Source organism: Alnus glutinosa, chromosome 5, assembly GCF_958979055.1.
Source record: "Alnus glutinosa chromosome 5, dhAlnGlut1.1, whole genome shotgun sequence".
In the NCBI taxonomy this organism is placed as follows: Eukaryota; Viridiplantae; Streptophyta; class Magnoliopsida; order Fagales; family Betulaceae; genus Alnus; species Alnus glutinosa.
The window spans coordinates 8,402,752-8,419,541 of record NC_084890.1 but is presented as its reverse complement, the minus strand read 5'-3'; the positions used below and the strand labels follow the sequence as shown (position 1 = coordinate 8,419,541).

The 16,790-nt window shown below is 35.8% G+C and overlaps 2 protein-coding genes across 2 annotated transcripts; one reads left to right on the top strand and one right to left on the bottom strand.

Moving 5' to 3' along the window:
* Positions 1-6,455: 6,455 nt before the first annotated feature.
* On the bottom strand, positions 6,456-9,186 carry LOC133867875 (L-type lectin-domain containing receptor kinase VII.1-like). Its single transcript, XM_062304643.1, has one exon. It carries the CDS (start codon positions 8,970-8,972, stop codon positions 6,837-6,839), a length of 2,136 nt encoding a protein of 711 aa, XP_062160627.1. The 5' UTR covers positions 8,973-9,186; the 3' UTR covers positions 6,456-6,836.
* Positions 9,187-12,696: 3,510 nt separating this feature from the next.
* LOC133868918 (zinc finger BED domain-containing protein RICESLEEPER 2-like) lies at positions 12,697-14,441 on the top strand. Its single transcript, XM_062305916.1, has 2 exons — positions 12,697-14,295; positions 14,433-14,441. The coding sequence occupies exons 1-2, from the start codon at positions 12,697-12,699 to the stop codon at positions 14,439-14,441; spliced, it is 1,608 nt and encodes a 535-aa protein (XP_062161900.1).
* Positions 14,442-16,790: the final 2,349 nt, after the last annotated feature.

Genomic DNA, 16,790 nt, shown 5'->3' with positions numbered 1-16,790 from the left:
AAAAGGTTATCGATTGTATGAAGAGTTTTGAAACTGTTCCTTGGAGCTATAAGGGAAGAGCTCGAATCTCCCTGTAATGGAGTCCTGCTGAACTCGAATCAGCCTATCTTTCAATAATTCAATACAATTTTATTTCTTTCTCTACCCATTTCTAATCTTCCATCACAAATATATCTACAAAAATTCCAAAAAGAAACATTTTCATTACAATGGTATCAGAGTCGTTTGATTCAACAATGGCGACAATTAGAAGAAATATACATCCAAGCTGGCAACAGGATCAAAGGCAATCCATAGAGCACACTTGGAGTGCAAGAAAGAAGGAATCGGAAAGTCCTGTAAATCAGAATGAAAGACACGCAAGAAATCCAAGAATGCAATTCCAAAACACGTATTCTGACGAAAGAACGAAAGACAAAATGAAGAAGAGGATCCTCACTAGCGGCAGCAACAACATTGTTATGAAAAAAGAAGGTTTGGCAGAAGGTATGATGAGGATCAATGAGAAAGAAACCAACAACCCCGCCCTGCAAGATTGGAATTTCCAAGATTTACAGGTAAAAATCCTAATACCTGACTTTTTAAGGCAAACACGTTCTTTCAATATTATCAAACTCCAGTTTGGGACCAAATTCCCATTGCTGCATTTCACATGAGAGGGGAAGCTGCCGTTTGGTTTGGGGACGTTGAACGATGGGGGTTGATTGGCAATTGGGAATCATTTGTTAGCAAATTGAAGTACCAGTTCCGAAAGGAAATACAAGAAGAACAGGAAGAAATTCAAAGACTTCGTGAAGCAGATTACCAGTTCCGGAAGGTAATACAAGAAGTAAAGGAAATGCAAAAAGAAGAGGAAGCAAACCAAAAAGTGCAACAACAGATTTTACGAAGGAGGCAAATTGATGAGGAATTATGCCAGGCTATGGAGAAATTGCGTGAGTACTTCAGCAAAGGGGACAACTGTGTTGTGAGTTCGCAAGATGTTACACAAGAAGATGCAATCGAAATTCCTAATTTACTGAAGAGCAATGACCAGCAAATGGTGACATGCAAATTGGACTATGTTCTTAAGCCTATGCTATATAAAGATGAAATTCTAGGGAGAAGAGAAATCAGGAATTTTCAAGAACCTGAAGAAGAACAAGAATCAGGGGATTTTCGAGAACCTGGAATTTTGGAGGATGGCATAAACAAATTTTCTGAAGAAAGGACAATTGGAAAGTTTGAAGAAATTTATGGTAAGGAAATTCAAGAAGCAAAAAATGGGCAAATGAAGAACGGTGAATTTCTTGACCCATATCCAAAAATCGAAACCATGGAGTTGAAGAAGGTACATCCGGTTCTTAATGTCTAAGTTTTTCCCTTTGTATAAATATCAAACTCATGCACTTTGATTCATTACATGCAATACAACAAAAACAAAGAACTCTTCTCTTCTCTCTTCATATCTCTCAAATCTTTTTCTCTACAACAATGCTGATACTCAATAGCGTTCTCTAAGAATGCTCTTTTCCTTTGACGGCAGTGATAACGAGCTCTCGGGTCAAGTCCACGTAACATTGCCAACATCCCCAGTCGAGATTTCGGTCCGAATTATATATATAGACATGTGCAGATTACTTAGATCAGCTAGATTAACAGCTATAAATGTATTTAGTTAGTTAGTCATATTACTTAATGCCCAAGTCTTTCCCTTTGTATAAATATCAAACTCATGCACTTTGATTCATTACATGCAACACAAATAAAAAACAAATAACTCTTCTCTTCTCTCTTTACATCTCTCAAATCTTTTTCTCCACAACAATGCTGATACCCAATAGGGTTCTCTGAGAATGCTCTTTTCCTTTGACGGCAGCGATAACGAGCTCTCAGGTCAAGTTCAGCAACATTGCCAACATCCCCTATCGAGATATCGGTCTGAATTATATATATAGACATGTGCATATGTCTCGTAGTACTGGTCCTTTTAAAATTTTAAAGCGAGTTGGTCCAAATGCATATGTCATTGATCTGCCATCACATTTTGGTTACCACTCTACCTTCAATGTTGAGGATCTAGTTGCTTACAAAGGTTATTTTAACCCCTCCAATGATCGTCTTCTACCTCCATCTGTGGACCTTGACCTTGACCCTGACCCTGTTGCCACCCCCACTCCAGTACCATCTATCACAACACACAAAGATAAAATTGATGTTATTTTAGATGAACAGATTGTGTTTACCATTGATAGAGAGGTGCAGCGTTTCCTTGTTCGTTGGGTAGATCAACCTGATTCAGACTGTGCCTGGATTCCCAGAGAGACACTCCAACAGCTTGATTCAAATTTACTAGAGCTTTATCGGAGTCAGCAGGATCTTCCTCTGCCTGGATCTCCGCACATCCGTTCTGGAGGAGTTGGCGGAGACATCAGATTATGCCCTCCACTCACACGTGTTTATGGCCGTCAGAAGAAGCTTACTCAACCACTTACCTTATGGTTGGTGATAGGTCTTGAATATTGCATATTCAAGCTCCTTAATTTGCTATTGTTAAACCCTTAGCCTCATTGTAATTTAATATTTTGACTTGTTTGAGTGCTTTTAGCATTTTCAAATGATTAATGGAAAAAGACCAAAAAGCCCTCAAGAAATCGAGCTAAATCGGATGAAGATTTTTTTTTTGCCAAAGACCGAAGTCACCCATGTGGCTCCGCACTGCAGATCTACTTCTGCAGTTCTGAAAACTGGAACAAAAGATGGGAATATTTTCACGCACAATTAAATGATGGGCAGCGGCTGTGCAGAAATGATGGGCTCTCCCTGAAGAAATCTTTTGGTCTATAAAGAGGCGTGGGTCCCTTTGTTGGGCAGCACAAAAGAATCAAAACCTTTTTACCTTACCTCACCATGAAGCAACCTTTTCTTCTATAAAAGGGCATCCAACGTTGGGTCTTTTTTGGGAGGTAGCTTGGAGGAGTGACAGTAGCTTAGGAGTAGGAGTAGCTTAGTTTTATAGATCTTTAATTAGTTTAGTTTTTAGAATAGAAACTCATCATGGACTTTTGACCTTTTGGCAGACCTAGAGAGAGTCCCTTAGCTTTCGGGGGTGATGTTCATGTATCAACTTCCTCATATACAACTTCAAACAACAATGGATTATGCATCATCCACCAGTACAGTCAGCAAATTAAGCAGTAGCAATTACTGTCACTCTTCATATATATATATATACACACACTAGGGGAATCAATAAGATGAATGCATAACATTGAAACAAGTGACATTCCATTAAACTTACAAGTAGAATGATTTCAAACGCATCATACTCTAAAGAATGGTGTGTTAAACGGTATCTTTTCGCTTTCAAATTGTTTAGTGTGTTTCCAAACACTGATCGTTTATTTGTTACAAATATGATCTCGACAAGTATCCTGTTTTTTAACAACACATCATATATGTTTCTTGTTTTCAAATTGTTTAGTGTGTTTTAAGTCTATTAAAGTAAAAATTGTGTTTGTGAAAATGAGCGTAGTGCAGCTAATGCTCCGCTTGTTTCGACGTAAAATGGTTTCTGTCGTAAAATGATTTCAGGGAAATCATATTTCTGGAAAATATTTTTTGCTGAAAGCATTTTCCGGTGTTTGGCGCGTACGGAAAAATCACAATTTTTTTTAATGTTTTTATTCAATCATATTAACCTATAAAAATCAATTTTTATTCCAAACATATAAATATTAATGTAAAATAATATAAAAATTACCGAAGACGAGATTCTGTCACTGACCGACAGGATTCTGGCCACTTTTACCGGATTCCGCCATTCCGACTACTATAGCCAGAATCCAAGATAAAGACCGGAATCCTAACAGTTTCGTCGAAATCTGGGTTGGCCGGATTCCGGCATAGAACGACCGGACTCCGGCATACTGGCTGGAATTTGCCAGAACCGCCGGAATCCGGCCGTTCTGGCCATATCCTGCCGGCTGGCCGTTCTGGCCTGATCTGTCCGGCCAGCCTGCCGGATTCCGTCGCCGGCTTCCGGCGACATAGATCGGATGCTGTCAAATTTTGGTACTGGCAAGATTTTGGTGATGGTCGACTGCTTGAAATGAAGGTCGATTGTGTCGTTTACTAGGAGTCGAATGCTTTTAAAATGATTTACGCTTTTAAAAAGTGTAAATCATTTTCCGAAATTTACTAAGGGTTTTCGGTCAAACAGAAATCATTTTTCGATTGACTATTATTTTCACCTCTACCAAACACCGAAAAATGCCAAAATCATTTTCCAGAAATCATTTTACGCCAAAACAAACGGAACATAAGTTTGATTTCGAAAGTATTGCAAATAAGAGGCTGGGTCCCTGTTGCAGATATTCAAACTGTTGTTTTTTCTGTTGCAGTTGCAGATCTTGATAAACCATGGCATCCTATTTTTAAGACAAGTGGCGTTTTTGTTTTGGTTTTTTTTTTTTTTTTTTTTAAAAAAAAAAAGAATCTGCCTTAAAAAACTACAAATAAAAACAAACAGTTTCTTCAATATGAAAACCACTAAGAAACTTTTTGTAGTCTGTTGTAAGTCTAAAACCAAATATTGATATCCTCATATCCCTCATGCGCCATTTCACAAAACTATACGCAACGCAACTGCGCAAGTATTACTTTACCAAAGTTTACACTTAATAGTAAGTATATATTATACGAACCTTTTCTGTAATGCATTTGGATTTCTTTGTTCTAATTTATATATTATTCTTTCTTCAATTATTTTTTTGGTAAATTTTACATTGAATTCAGAAAATGATAGTGGGAAAGAGATTTTCATTATCATCTTTTGTTTTGGTCCTTATTTTTGTTATAATTTATGTTTTATGTATTATTATAATTATTATATCTAAAAGTAGTTTCTTACATTATATATGCCAAAGATGGTAGAAAGAAAATCTATTTGACATGACTTTTTTTATACCTATAAATTTCATTGGAATATAAAAATGTATACGGAAAATAAAGTCAATTTCTATTATATTAGTATTAATTTTGATTGGGTTTTGAAAATTGTGTTTGTAGGGGTCGTGTTCAAAGAGATTGGTAAATAATTTGTTTGTTTGTCTTTATTTTTTGTGATTCTGTGCTTTGGATTCTATTAATTGTTATAATTTTTATATTAATTATTATTTCTATTCTAAAAGTATTTTCTCTTATGTTATATATGTGAATTATGATTGAAAGAATAAATATCTATTTAACAGGAATTTTTCCTATACCTATGAAAAAAAATGTATGGAAAAGACAATAAATTTTCTGTTAGATCACTATTAACTTTGATTGGGTTTTGGAAAATGTGTTTACAGGTCGTGTTCAAAGATAATGGTAAATAATATGTTTGTTTGTCTTTATTTTATGTGTGATTTTGTTCTTCAGATTCCATTTTTTGCCTTATTCTTATAATTTTTAAATTATTTTTAACTTCTATTCTAAAAGTAATTTATGTTACGTTGAAAAAATCTCTATTTGATATGACTTTTTCCTATACTTAAGAATTTCATTGGAACCGGGGAAAGTATATGGAAAAGGCACTTCTTTTCTACATATATTAGTATTTTTTCAATTTTTATTTTTATTTTTTTGGCTTTTTATTGTTTGTGATTATGTTCTTTTGTAAATTTGACAGTAAATTCAAGGAAATGATGGTGAGCAAAATAGTTTACTATGTTGTTTTTGGCACAAAGTATTAACCATATTAATATTATTAATAATTTTAGAGAGAACAAAGTATTTTGTAGTGGAGAGGAAGTGATATTAGGTTGGGATATGATGGATATTTTGTATTGTTTGTTGGGTTTTGTTTATGCTGTTGAGTAAAGATAAAAGTACGTGTTAAGCATTCATCCTCGAACTATCTCTTACCCATTTGCATACAGTTTTTATTTTTTGTTTTTATTTTCGGTTCTAATTTATATATCATTTTGTATTCAAAATTGATTGTTTTTCCTTTAGAAAATTTTACACTCAATTCATGGAAATGATGATGAGATAGGAGAGTTTCCTATCGTTGTTTTTGATACCAAGTTTGACAATCTTTTAGTCAAATTACAATTAACAATTGAGATTTTGGTAGCCAATTAGTTAATTGAGTAAGGGGAAAGAAATTTGTTACTCAAATTACAATTAACAAATATGTCACCATAGAGTGTTGCATCTCCTATGGTTGGGTGTGTTTTGGGAGTAGGGTCTCTTAGATGACTTTTTTCTGTTTTTCGTGGACATCAAATCTTTGATGACCCTGGAGATGGGGACTACATCTATAAGCTGAATCCTGCTGGCTCTCGACAGTTCTTGTTGTAATATATAATATATAAAACTTAACAGAGCTTATAGAGTTGAAATCAGTAGAAGATAAGGCAGAGCAACAAACTGAGAAATGTCATAATTTGAAGCTTGATCGAGATAGGATGACACCAAGGAATTGCAAATGATGTGAAGATTATTTGACATTCTATCTTTATCATTTGTTATTGTAAATACAAACTGTATAGTTAACGTTACAAAGTGTATATGGATACAAACTCTTCTATTTCTATATAAATGACTGGAAAGGTTTTGATCAATATTTTGTTCATATGGACACCATGTTCATGTCTCGATCCATGAGTCTTCTTGGTCGGAGTCTTTGATAAAGCATGCCACAACTTATCAAATGAACATTCTTCTTTTCCCGAGTACAGTAATTCCGAAAGGTTTTAGATTATTTGCCAACGCTGGGGAGTCAATCCCCAAGCATTTTGGTGGAAATCTTCTGTTGCTTCTGAGCTGATAGAACAAATGACCCTCAATTGTCCATTCATGAAGCAGATTCACCTGCCGTCCACCATAGTATTGGACCAAGACAGGGACATGGATGCAGAGTGGGACTGCCGAAGATCTTCAAATGTTGGGTGTGATGAAGAGCCAAAGCTTCCTGGAATCTCAGACCACTTACACATGGATTTCATTTTTCGGAGCAAATATGCATTCATATCCTCACTTTCAACCTCCTCCTCCTCCACCTCATTGTTCCCCTCCAACACTTTCACTACTTGTCTCATGGTTGGCCGGGAACTTGGGTCAGGGTACGCACACAACAAGCCCAAGTGAAGCACCCTGTCCACTTCTTCTGCATCAAACTCGCCTCCAGCCTTCAATCTCTCATCAAGGGCATTCAATAATTGCCCTTGTGCCATCAATTGCCATGCCCATTCTACCAAAGGCGGCTTCCCTTCCTCTGTAGGCCTCCTCCCACACATTACTTCTAAAATCAAGACACCAAATCCAAACACATCTGTTTGAGCCGATGGCCGCCCACTACTCATCACTTCCGGCGCCAAATATCCGACGGTCCCAACCACCCTAGTCGTGCCAGGTACTTGACCATGGTCGTGCATTCGGGCTAATCCAAAATCCCCTAGCCTTCCGTTCATATTCTTGTCAAGTAACACATTGCTGGCCTTAATGTCCCTATGAAGGACTTTGGCTTCCCACCCCTCATGTAAGTACAAGACTGCTGAAGCTAGATCTTTCAAAATCCTTATCCTGTCTTCAAAGCTCAACATCTCACTGTTATCACATTCAAACACCCACTTGTCCAAACTCCCATTTTCCATGTAGTCATAAATCAACAAGAAGTTCCCCTTCTCTCTCTTGCACCACCCTCTCAACCCCACCAAACTTCTATGCTTCAATCTTCCAAGGCTTGAAATTTCAGCCAAAAATTCTCTCATCCCATCATTTTCATGCGAAATGCATTTCACTGCAACCTCTGCCCCTCCTGCTAAAACACCCTTATAGACCTTCCCATTCCCTCCAGTTCCAATCACATTTTCTTCTGAGAATTCTCTTGTGGCCGCCTCAATTTCTTTGTAAGTCATTCTGTGTGGCCAATACTCCAATTCCCATTCTTCCATTTCCGCTCTCTCCCTAGCTCTCCTTCCCTGCCTCTTGATCGAAAACAGAGCAAACAGAGCACAAAGACCAACACAGAAGAAACCTCCCACTGTGATTCCTGCAACAAACCCTTTGGATCGAAATATTGAACGTTTTGGGGGAACAAACGATGGCAAACCTGTGGTAACCAACTCTTCGCTTAACGAAAAGTTGGAATTACTAAAGCTCCAAGCCAAAATCTTGTTATTTTGAATTAACTTTCCGGTAGCAGTAGTAAAGCCTACATACATGTCATCCTTAAAAACGTCAGAAAGATCAAGAGAAACATTTAACAAAGGCTTCCGAGGTCTTTTCATGCCCACCGGAGCCATAGTAACATTAATCAAAGAATCTGAATAGTCTACCCAAACTTGGTAATTTTCACCACTGTTCAGCTTCAATTCCTTGAATGACTTCTCATCATCAGCATTGTTGCTGTTTTTGCTTCTTTGGTAGTCGGGCCAGTACCCGGCATCGTGTGCTGCCATTGATTTGAGGGAGTTCACGTCGATTCCAACATGGTTGGCGCTTATGTCATCGAATTCTTCGTTCTTAAACACATCAAACTCGACACCAAAGACATGGTTATTGCGATTCCCGTTGTTGGTTAAGTTGAAAAGGCCTTGATATTGAGCTGACGTCCCGTCTTTGATGTCAGTGGCGGGCACAAAAACGAAAACTATGCCATGCCCAGGAGGATTATTCTTGTAAGGAATCATCGAGAAGATGAAAGAAGTTGAGAAAGGATATACATAAGAAGAGTTCGGCTTCTTAGCGGGGATCTTTTCTGGGTAAAGAGCACGACCGACTGTGAAATTTGTGTTGTTAGTGAGCGTTAGAATACGAGATTCAACGGTGGCCAGGCCGTACAGTAACATATCGGAGGAGTTGAAGCCATTGAAGACGATATCAACAGCCGACATGGATTGGAAGAAGTGGAAAAGGGGCAGCAGAAAGCATAGTAGGAGGGGCTGTTGGTGTCTATACTTCTTCATGATGCATGGCAGAATTGAAGAAGAGGGCGCTCTCATGGGGGATAGCTAGAAAAATGATACAGAGAGATGAGCAGGTGGTGTTGGATGAGGCTAGGAGGAGTTATTGAACTTAATTTCTTGGTCAACTTTTAGATATTCATTTGGTTTGATTTTTTTGGTCACAAGGGCGGTAGCCGGGTAGTTATCTATCAACATTTTCTTCGTCACAAGTACAGTAAATGGAGATAAATGGCATCAAGACGAATGTGTATTTCCCTGAAATAATCATGGTTCTGTCATGGCATCTGCTCATATTCTTGCCTTTAAGTCCGAAGAGGAATGGTCTTCAAAAGAGCAGTCACTCATTCACATGAGGACAGAATTTGAAAGAGAAGGCAAGGGAAAGGGTGACCACACCTCCCGCCGTCACTCATTCACAGCCCGCTAGCTTAGATGACATTCAAGGATTATGAAGTTGATCAATGCAACCACGTGGCACTGCCATTGTCATCAGCTATATGATCCAACCGTCAAATTGGGTTTGGAGATCAAGGCCATCATTCTTTGACCACGTATACCTATCAAGTGGTGTCCGAACTCCGAAGACTTGAAGGCTAGGCCTTGAAGCCTTGCGCGTAAAGAAAGATGCCTGCCGTGTTTGGAAAGGCAAAGGAGAGAGACGGATGCGACAGTGCACGAGTCCAATGCCGCAGTCAAATAGTCAAATAGACAAACCTCTACAGAGACAGCTTTACAAGGCCCAAATTGAAATTCTATCAAACAGGCTTGGATGAGTCCTACAAACTGAGTTGCTTCCACAATGGACTCCGGGATCAATTTGGCTATGGAGTTTGGACTAAAAAAACACAAAAAAAAATAGTGCATTGGTACCAATAGAAGACCCCCTAGAATGGACCGGGCTATAGGTCCAGATAGGGGAGAGCGCAACCCGCACTCGGCCTTGCCACCAACCCGAGCACAACAAGGGTGCTCCCCGGCCCATGCTGCCTATCTTGCGCCTACGAGACTTTAAAGCTAACAAATTGGAATTTGAATCCTCTTCAATTTAAATGAACTGGAAATGAGTCGATTTTTTTTATTATTATTGTTTTAATTAAGGACCGACTCTTCTTAGTTCATTTGAATCGGAGAAGATCATTTTCCAACATACTGAGCCTTACGGGCATGGGCGTTACACAAACATCAAGGGGGAAGAGTGAAATACATTATTAATATTAATTACTCACTCTCTTGAAGATTCTGAACTATTTATTATTCTTTTTTAATTTTTTGAACCACCAATATCTGAACTAATTGATATTCTGTTTTTGCGTGCTTTCTATTTGAGATCCATGCAAATATATAATGATATAATCAAGAGCTCTTATTAAAGAGTCAATAATAATGATAATAATAGGCCTCTCGATTATTGCATATTCGACGGCGCATTCAACGAACCCCCGAGTCTAAATTCTTTAGTGGCGGCCAGCGCCAGCTGCCAAGTCAGAAAACATTGATTTTCACTTAAAAAATAGGAACAAATGGGCGCCGTATACAGAATTCCTCCAAAATATTTATGAATAACAGGGGGTGGCCGTCGCCGACCCTCTTTGACTAGTGGCGGCCGAGTAATTGCCCGGGCCCCGGGGAGAGGGGCAACTCTCTTTTCTTTTAAAAGTAAAATTGTAATTTTACAAGAAACAGTTATTAGTAGGGCTATAAGCGAGTAAAGTTACTCGTGAGCATACTCGGACTCGGCTCGACAAAGCTCAGCTCGGGATCGGTTCATTTATTAAACAAACAGAGCTTGAACATTTTTTTTAACTCATTTAATAAATGAGCTGAACATGTCAATATTTGACTCGGCTCGGGGTATGATCATGAACAAAGCTCGTAGAAACTCGACTAGGCTCGATAGGCTCGTTCATATATAATAATAATAATAATAATAATAATAAGTAATTAATATATATATATATATGTGTGTGTGTGTGTGTGTGTGTGTGTGTGTGTGTGTGTGTGAAAGTTAAATATTAAAATATAATAACATTTTAAAAACCTAACTAGTAGTTAGGTCTGATTCCATTTGAATTTTAAGAATTAGTAATTACCAAATAGGCAAGCAGCCTCTTCCTCCCTTCTTTCTTTCTTTCTTTCTTTCTTTTTTTTTTTTTTTATCAATTTTGTTGCCTTTGTTTTGGTCGTTGATGAAGATCCAACAGCCAAAAAGAGATGGAGGGAGAGATATATTGTTTTAAGTTTAGGCCTTTAGGGTTTCTTTCTTTTCTGAATTTCTCTCATTTTTGTCATTTCCGCCGCTCACTTTCTTAGTTTCTTCTTGACTCTTTGTTTCTCACCTCGACAGACTCAAGGAGAGTAAATGCTCTCAACCACTCACCTGTTGCATTCAATGAGATTTGATCTCATCTCTCTCACAATTCACAAACGTCTCTAAGACTCTAACCCTTACCGCCAACAGCTTTTCCTCCAGATTCTCTCAACCCCTCTCTCAGCCTCTCTCATCCTCTCTCTGTACCAGTAGATCTTGAGGCTTCACATCTACGATTTTCAGTCAAATCTTGAGCATGAGGACGACAACCCACACCACGATTCGCATGCTTCAGCTTCATCGGCTTATGGGTTGTATAAATATATATATTTTTTTGTTATTTACTCTTTGTTCTTTGTTTAGTCGGTTCGGTTCCTCTCCTGTAGAAAGAACTCTAAGATTTGCGTGCTTTGTCCAAAAATCTCAAAGGCCTTCCGATTTTTTTGGTGAATCTCTTTTTCTCCTTCATCCTTTTAGCCTATCTTCTAATTTTATTCATCTTCTCTCACTCTTTCTTGCCATATCTCTTGCCCTAAGTCTTGGGTCTAAGATAACCGAGAAAGGCAAAAAAAAAAAATCATTTTTTCTCATTTATCCATTTTTCAGAAAATAGAGAGCTTTTTCTTTGTTTGATTAATTGATTTGTTTCAATTGTTTGATGTTCGATCATAAATTGATTTTAGGGTTTTATGACAATTTAGGTTTGATTTATTATTCATTCTGTTTTATTTAATGCTCTGTATAATATACTATGATATTTTTTTTTCAACTCTCTATCTATGTTTGGGTTCTGAGAAATTCTAAAAAAACGATACATTCTGATGTTTCATGTTTATCATTTAGGTATTAATGTATGAACATGATGCTATATAAATTTTTAGGTTTGATTTATTATTCATTTTGTTTTATTTAATGCTCTATATAATATATTATGATTTTTCAGCTCTCTGTCTCTGTTTGGTTTATGAGAAATTCGGGAAAAATAATACATTTTGATGTTTCATGATTATCATTTAGGTTTTAATTTGTAGTATGAACATGATGCTATTTAAATTTTTAGGTTTGATTTATTATACATTCTGTTTTATTTAATACTCTGGATAATACACTATGATTTTTTTTAGCTCTCTGTCTTTGTTTGGGTTCTAAGAAATTCAATAAAAATGATACATTTTGATGTTTCATAATTATCATTTAGGTTTTAATTTGTAGTATGAACATGATGCTATTTAAATTTTTAGGTTTAATTAATTATACATTCTGTTTTATTTAATACTCTGTATAATATACTATGATTTTATTTAGGTTTTAATTTGTAGTATGAACATGATGCTATTTAAATTTTTAGGTTTGATTTATTATTCATTCTGTTTTATTTAATACTCTGTATATCTTTGTGTAACTGTAGTCTATGTTTATTATTGTAATGTAGTTTGCTACCACTCTCTGTCCATGGACGAGTTGATAGTTAATGTAGACGAAGGTTCACTTGATGTGAACCTAAATCTGATGAGTATTGCATCAAATGATGATGATGGACTTACAAGTCTTGAATCACCTGATGAAGATGTTGTCCAGCATATCCCCAGTGGGGAAAGTGCTTGTGCTGCTGAGGAGGTTCATGAGGGTAATGATCCTCAAAAGCATGCTTATGAAAGGAAGCCAAGGAAGAGGACCTCTCCAATTTGGAATGACTTTAAGGAATTACTGCAATCTGGTGTGAAGAAAGCTCAGTGCATTCACTATAAATCTATCATTGGCATTCCTGCTTCGGGCGCCACAACTCAATTTCATAGGCACTTGAATAGCTGCATTCCACGCATAGCAGCTAGCAAGAAGCAGAAGGTGATTACATTTGACTCTGATTGTAGAAATGTGGGCTCCGCATCATGTTTTACTTACGATCATAAGAAGGTACGAGAGCTTGCTTCTCATATGATACTTTACCATGAGTATCCTTTTATGGTAGTGGAACATGTTTTGTTTAACAAGTTTATGAGGGCTAACACTCCTTATTGGCAAAAGATATCACGTGCAACTGCTAAAAGTGATTGTATATCTACCTATGAAATAGAGAAAAAGAAACTGAAAAATTTGTTGAAAAATGTTAACAAAGTAAACATAACTACTGATATGTGGACCTCAGGTCAGAAAGTGTCTTATATGGTAGTTACATGTCATTTTGTTGATTCTTGGTGGCATTTACAAAAACGTGTTTTGAACTTTTTTAATGTCCCACCCCCTCATAGTGGTGTTATAATTGCTGATGCACTTCAAAAGAGTTTCATTGAGTGGGGAATTGAGAATAAGGTATCTACAATAACAGTAGACAATGCAAGAAACAATGATGTGGCCATTCGAATTTTAAAAGATGATTTTTCTTTGAAAAAGACATTAGCTGTTAAGGGACAACTCTTTCATGTACGTTGCTGTGCTCATATTACTAATCTGTTGGTGCAAGATGGTATTAGCCAAATTGGAGATATTGTGGATTGTGTTAGGGATGGTATAAAGTATATAGTTGCATTGGAGGGTAGGTTGAAGCAATTTGCTGAAATTGCAAAGCAGTTACAATTGTCCTATAAGAAACTGATTTTAGATGTTCCTACTAGGTGGAATATCACTTATATGATGTTGTCTACCGCATTAGAGTTTAGGGAGGTGTTCCCAAGGTATGAAGATAGGGATCAAAGCTTTCGTTGGGTGCCAAGTGTTGATGATTGGGTTAAAGTTGAGAATGTTTGTCATGTTTTAGAGGGTTTTAATGAGGTGACAAAGATAGTATCAGGGAGTAATTACCCAACTTCTAATTTATTTCTTCCTGAGGTTTGGAGAATAAGAGATGTGTTGGGTAAAAAATCTAAGGATGCCAATGTTTATGTAAGAACAATGGCAGAAAAAATGTATTTGAAATTTGATAAATACTTAGGGGAATGCAATCTGCTCATGGCTATTGGTGCTATTTTGGATCCAAGGTTTAAGTTGAAACTTGTACAATTTTGTTTCCATGAAATTTATGAAGAGCCTGAAGCCACTAGAAATGTTGAAAAGGTACATAGTATCTTAAATGAGTTGTATGGTGAGTATGTTGATGCCCACAACTTATCTGCTGCCCCAAACCGTGGGCATCAAAGTAATTCTAATTCTGCTTCATCTTCAAGTGATGGTTCATCTAATGGTGTTCAAAGGAGCACTAAAAGTGGAATGGCTATGCTTAACTCTTTTGTAGGAAGTGTTGATACCTTTCAACCTGTGAAGTCAGATCTGGAAATATATTTGGAAGAAGATGTTTATATCTGTGATGAGGGTGCTGATTTGAAGTTTGATGCTTTGGAGTGGTGGAAATCCAATCAACTTAAGTACCGCATTTTATCTAAGATGGCACGGGACATCCTTTCAATTCCTATCACTACAGTGAGTTCGGAATCAACATTTAGTGCTGGTGGAAGGGTCATTGATCCCTATCGTGCATCTTTATCTACTAAAACTGTTGAGATTCTGCTGTGTGGAGCTGATTGGGTTCGAGCACTACATGGACTTAGTAAATCTTCTAATGTGAGTATTATAATTTGTAGGTGTGTTGCTAAATGAGTTTATTTTTTCCATTAAATAAATAGTAAGTTAGTAACCAATGTTCTTTGTTTTTTTGTAGTTAGATGAACCTTCTTTGGTGGAGATTGACTTGCCTTAGTGCTGGATTGTGGAGTATTTTTTTTGTTATAGTTAATGAGATCAAATTCTAATATATTTTTTATTTATTTATTTTGTTATTCTGTACTTTGCCTTGAAAAAAATAACTCATCTACTTTTTTGTTTGGTTTAAGCAGATACTTGGTATGGAAGTAGATTGAAACTATTCTAGAAGTGTTGTATTTGGGGAAGTTTTTGTTAGTATTTTTTGTGTTGCTAAATGAGTTTATTTTTTCCCTTAAATAAATAATTAGTTAGTAACCAATGTTCTTTGTTTTTTTTGTAGTTGGATGAACCTTCTTTGGTGGAAATTGACTTACCTTAGTGCTGGATTATGGAGTATTTTCTTTGTTATAGTTAATGAAACCAAATTCTAATATATTTTTTATTTATTTATTTTGCTATTCTGTACTTTGCCTTGAAAAAAATAACTCATCTATTTTTTTGTTTGGTTTAAGCAGATACTTGGTATGGAAGTGGATTGGAACTATTCTGAAAGTATTGTATTTGGGGGAAGTTTTTGTTAGTATTTTGTAAGCTCATGGTAAGTTGATTATACTTTATTTAATGGTAATTTTAGACTCATTTATACACTGGTTATACATTGATTATGTTCTGTTTACATGTTTTTTTTTATTATAATTATTAATTTCTTACTAATTTTTTTTTTCTCTTGTAAATGTGTAATAAACAGGTGAAGAAGTTAATCATTACCTCCTAGGGGATTTGCTGCACTGTCATAATGCCATGTATTTAAACTTGTTTATTTTGTAAGCTTGACAATTGGACTTAATTTTTTTTAATGCTTGTGTTCTGTAGTGTAGACTGTGTAGTTTACTAGTTTATGTTATTTTGTGTATGTTAAGATGTTATATTGTTAGTTTGAAGCTTTGCAAGCTGGCAGCCTTGATAGGGTAACTATTGACTAGTTTTTGTTGGAATTCTTGAGATGGGGACTATCCATCCACATGGAAATGCTACTAGATTTGTTTTTGTGAATGCTAGACTTGGTAGTTTATTATTAGAAGTTAGAACTTAGATAACTTAGATTTCTAATTCATGTTGTTTTCTATGTTTGTATATTTGGATGTTTTGGAAATTTGAAATTCTTGAAAATCTTGTTAGCTTAAAGCTTGGATAGATCATTGATGGATACTTGGATGTGTTGGAAAATTGAAATACTTGGAATTCTTGAGAATTCTTGTATATTGCCTTTTTTTTAATGTTGGAACTCTTGAGAATGTGTAATCTGGAATTTGTTGTTGAATGTTGGCTTTATGAAGTCATTGAAGTGAGTTGTAACTTGTAAGTTTTAATTTGTTGTTTGTAGTTTGTAATTTTTAATTTGTATTTTGTAAGTTGTAATTTGTAAATTAATGTAATTTGTTATTTGGAAGTTGTTGTAAATTTGTAATTTGTAAGTTTTAAGTTTAAATATTAAGTTGTAGGAATTTCTTGTTGAATGTTGGCTTTATGAAGTGAGTTGTAATTTGTAAGTTTTAATTTGTTGTTTGTAATTTTTAATTTTTAATTTGTATTTTGTAAGTTGTAATTTGTAAATTAATGTAATTTGTTATTTGGAAGTTATTGTAATTTGTAATTTGTAAGTTTTAAGTTGTAAGTTTTAAGTTTAAATATTAAGTTGTAAGTTTGATAGCTTGTTAACATTATGAATGTTTGAATCAATGTAAAACTTTCAATGTTTCAGTTTAAATTTACATGTTTTAAATTGCTTTAAAATTGAATGTTAAAAACTTGAAATGCTTGTTATAATAGCTTGAAAGTACCCAAAAAAAACCCAAGCTCGAGCTCGTTCATTTCAAAAATATGTAACGAGTTCGAACTTCAAAAATCCT

Coding starts and splice junctions, on each gene's coding strand:
- LOC133868918 (XM_062305916.1), top strand. CDS start 12,697: ATGGACGAGTTGATAGTTAATGTAGACGAAGGTTCACTTGATGTGAAC.
- LOC133867875 (XM_062304643.1), bottom strand. CDS start 8,972: ATGAGAGCGCCCTCTTCTTCAATTCTGCCATGCATCATGAAGAAGTAT.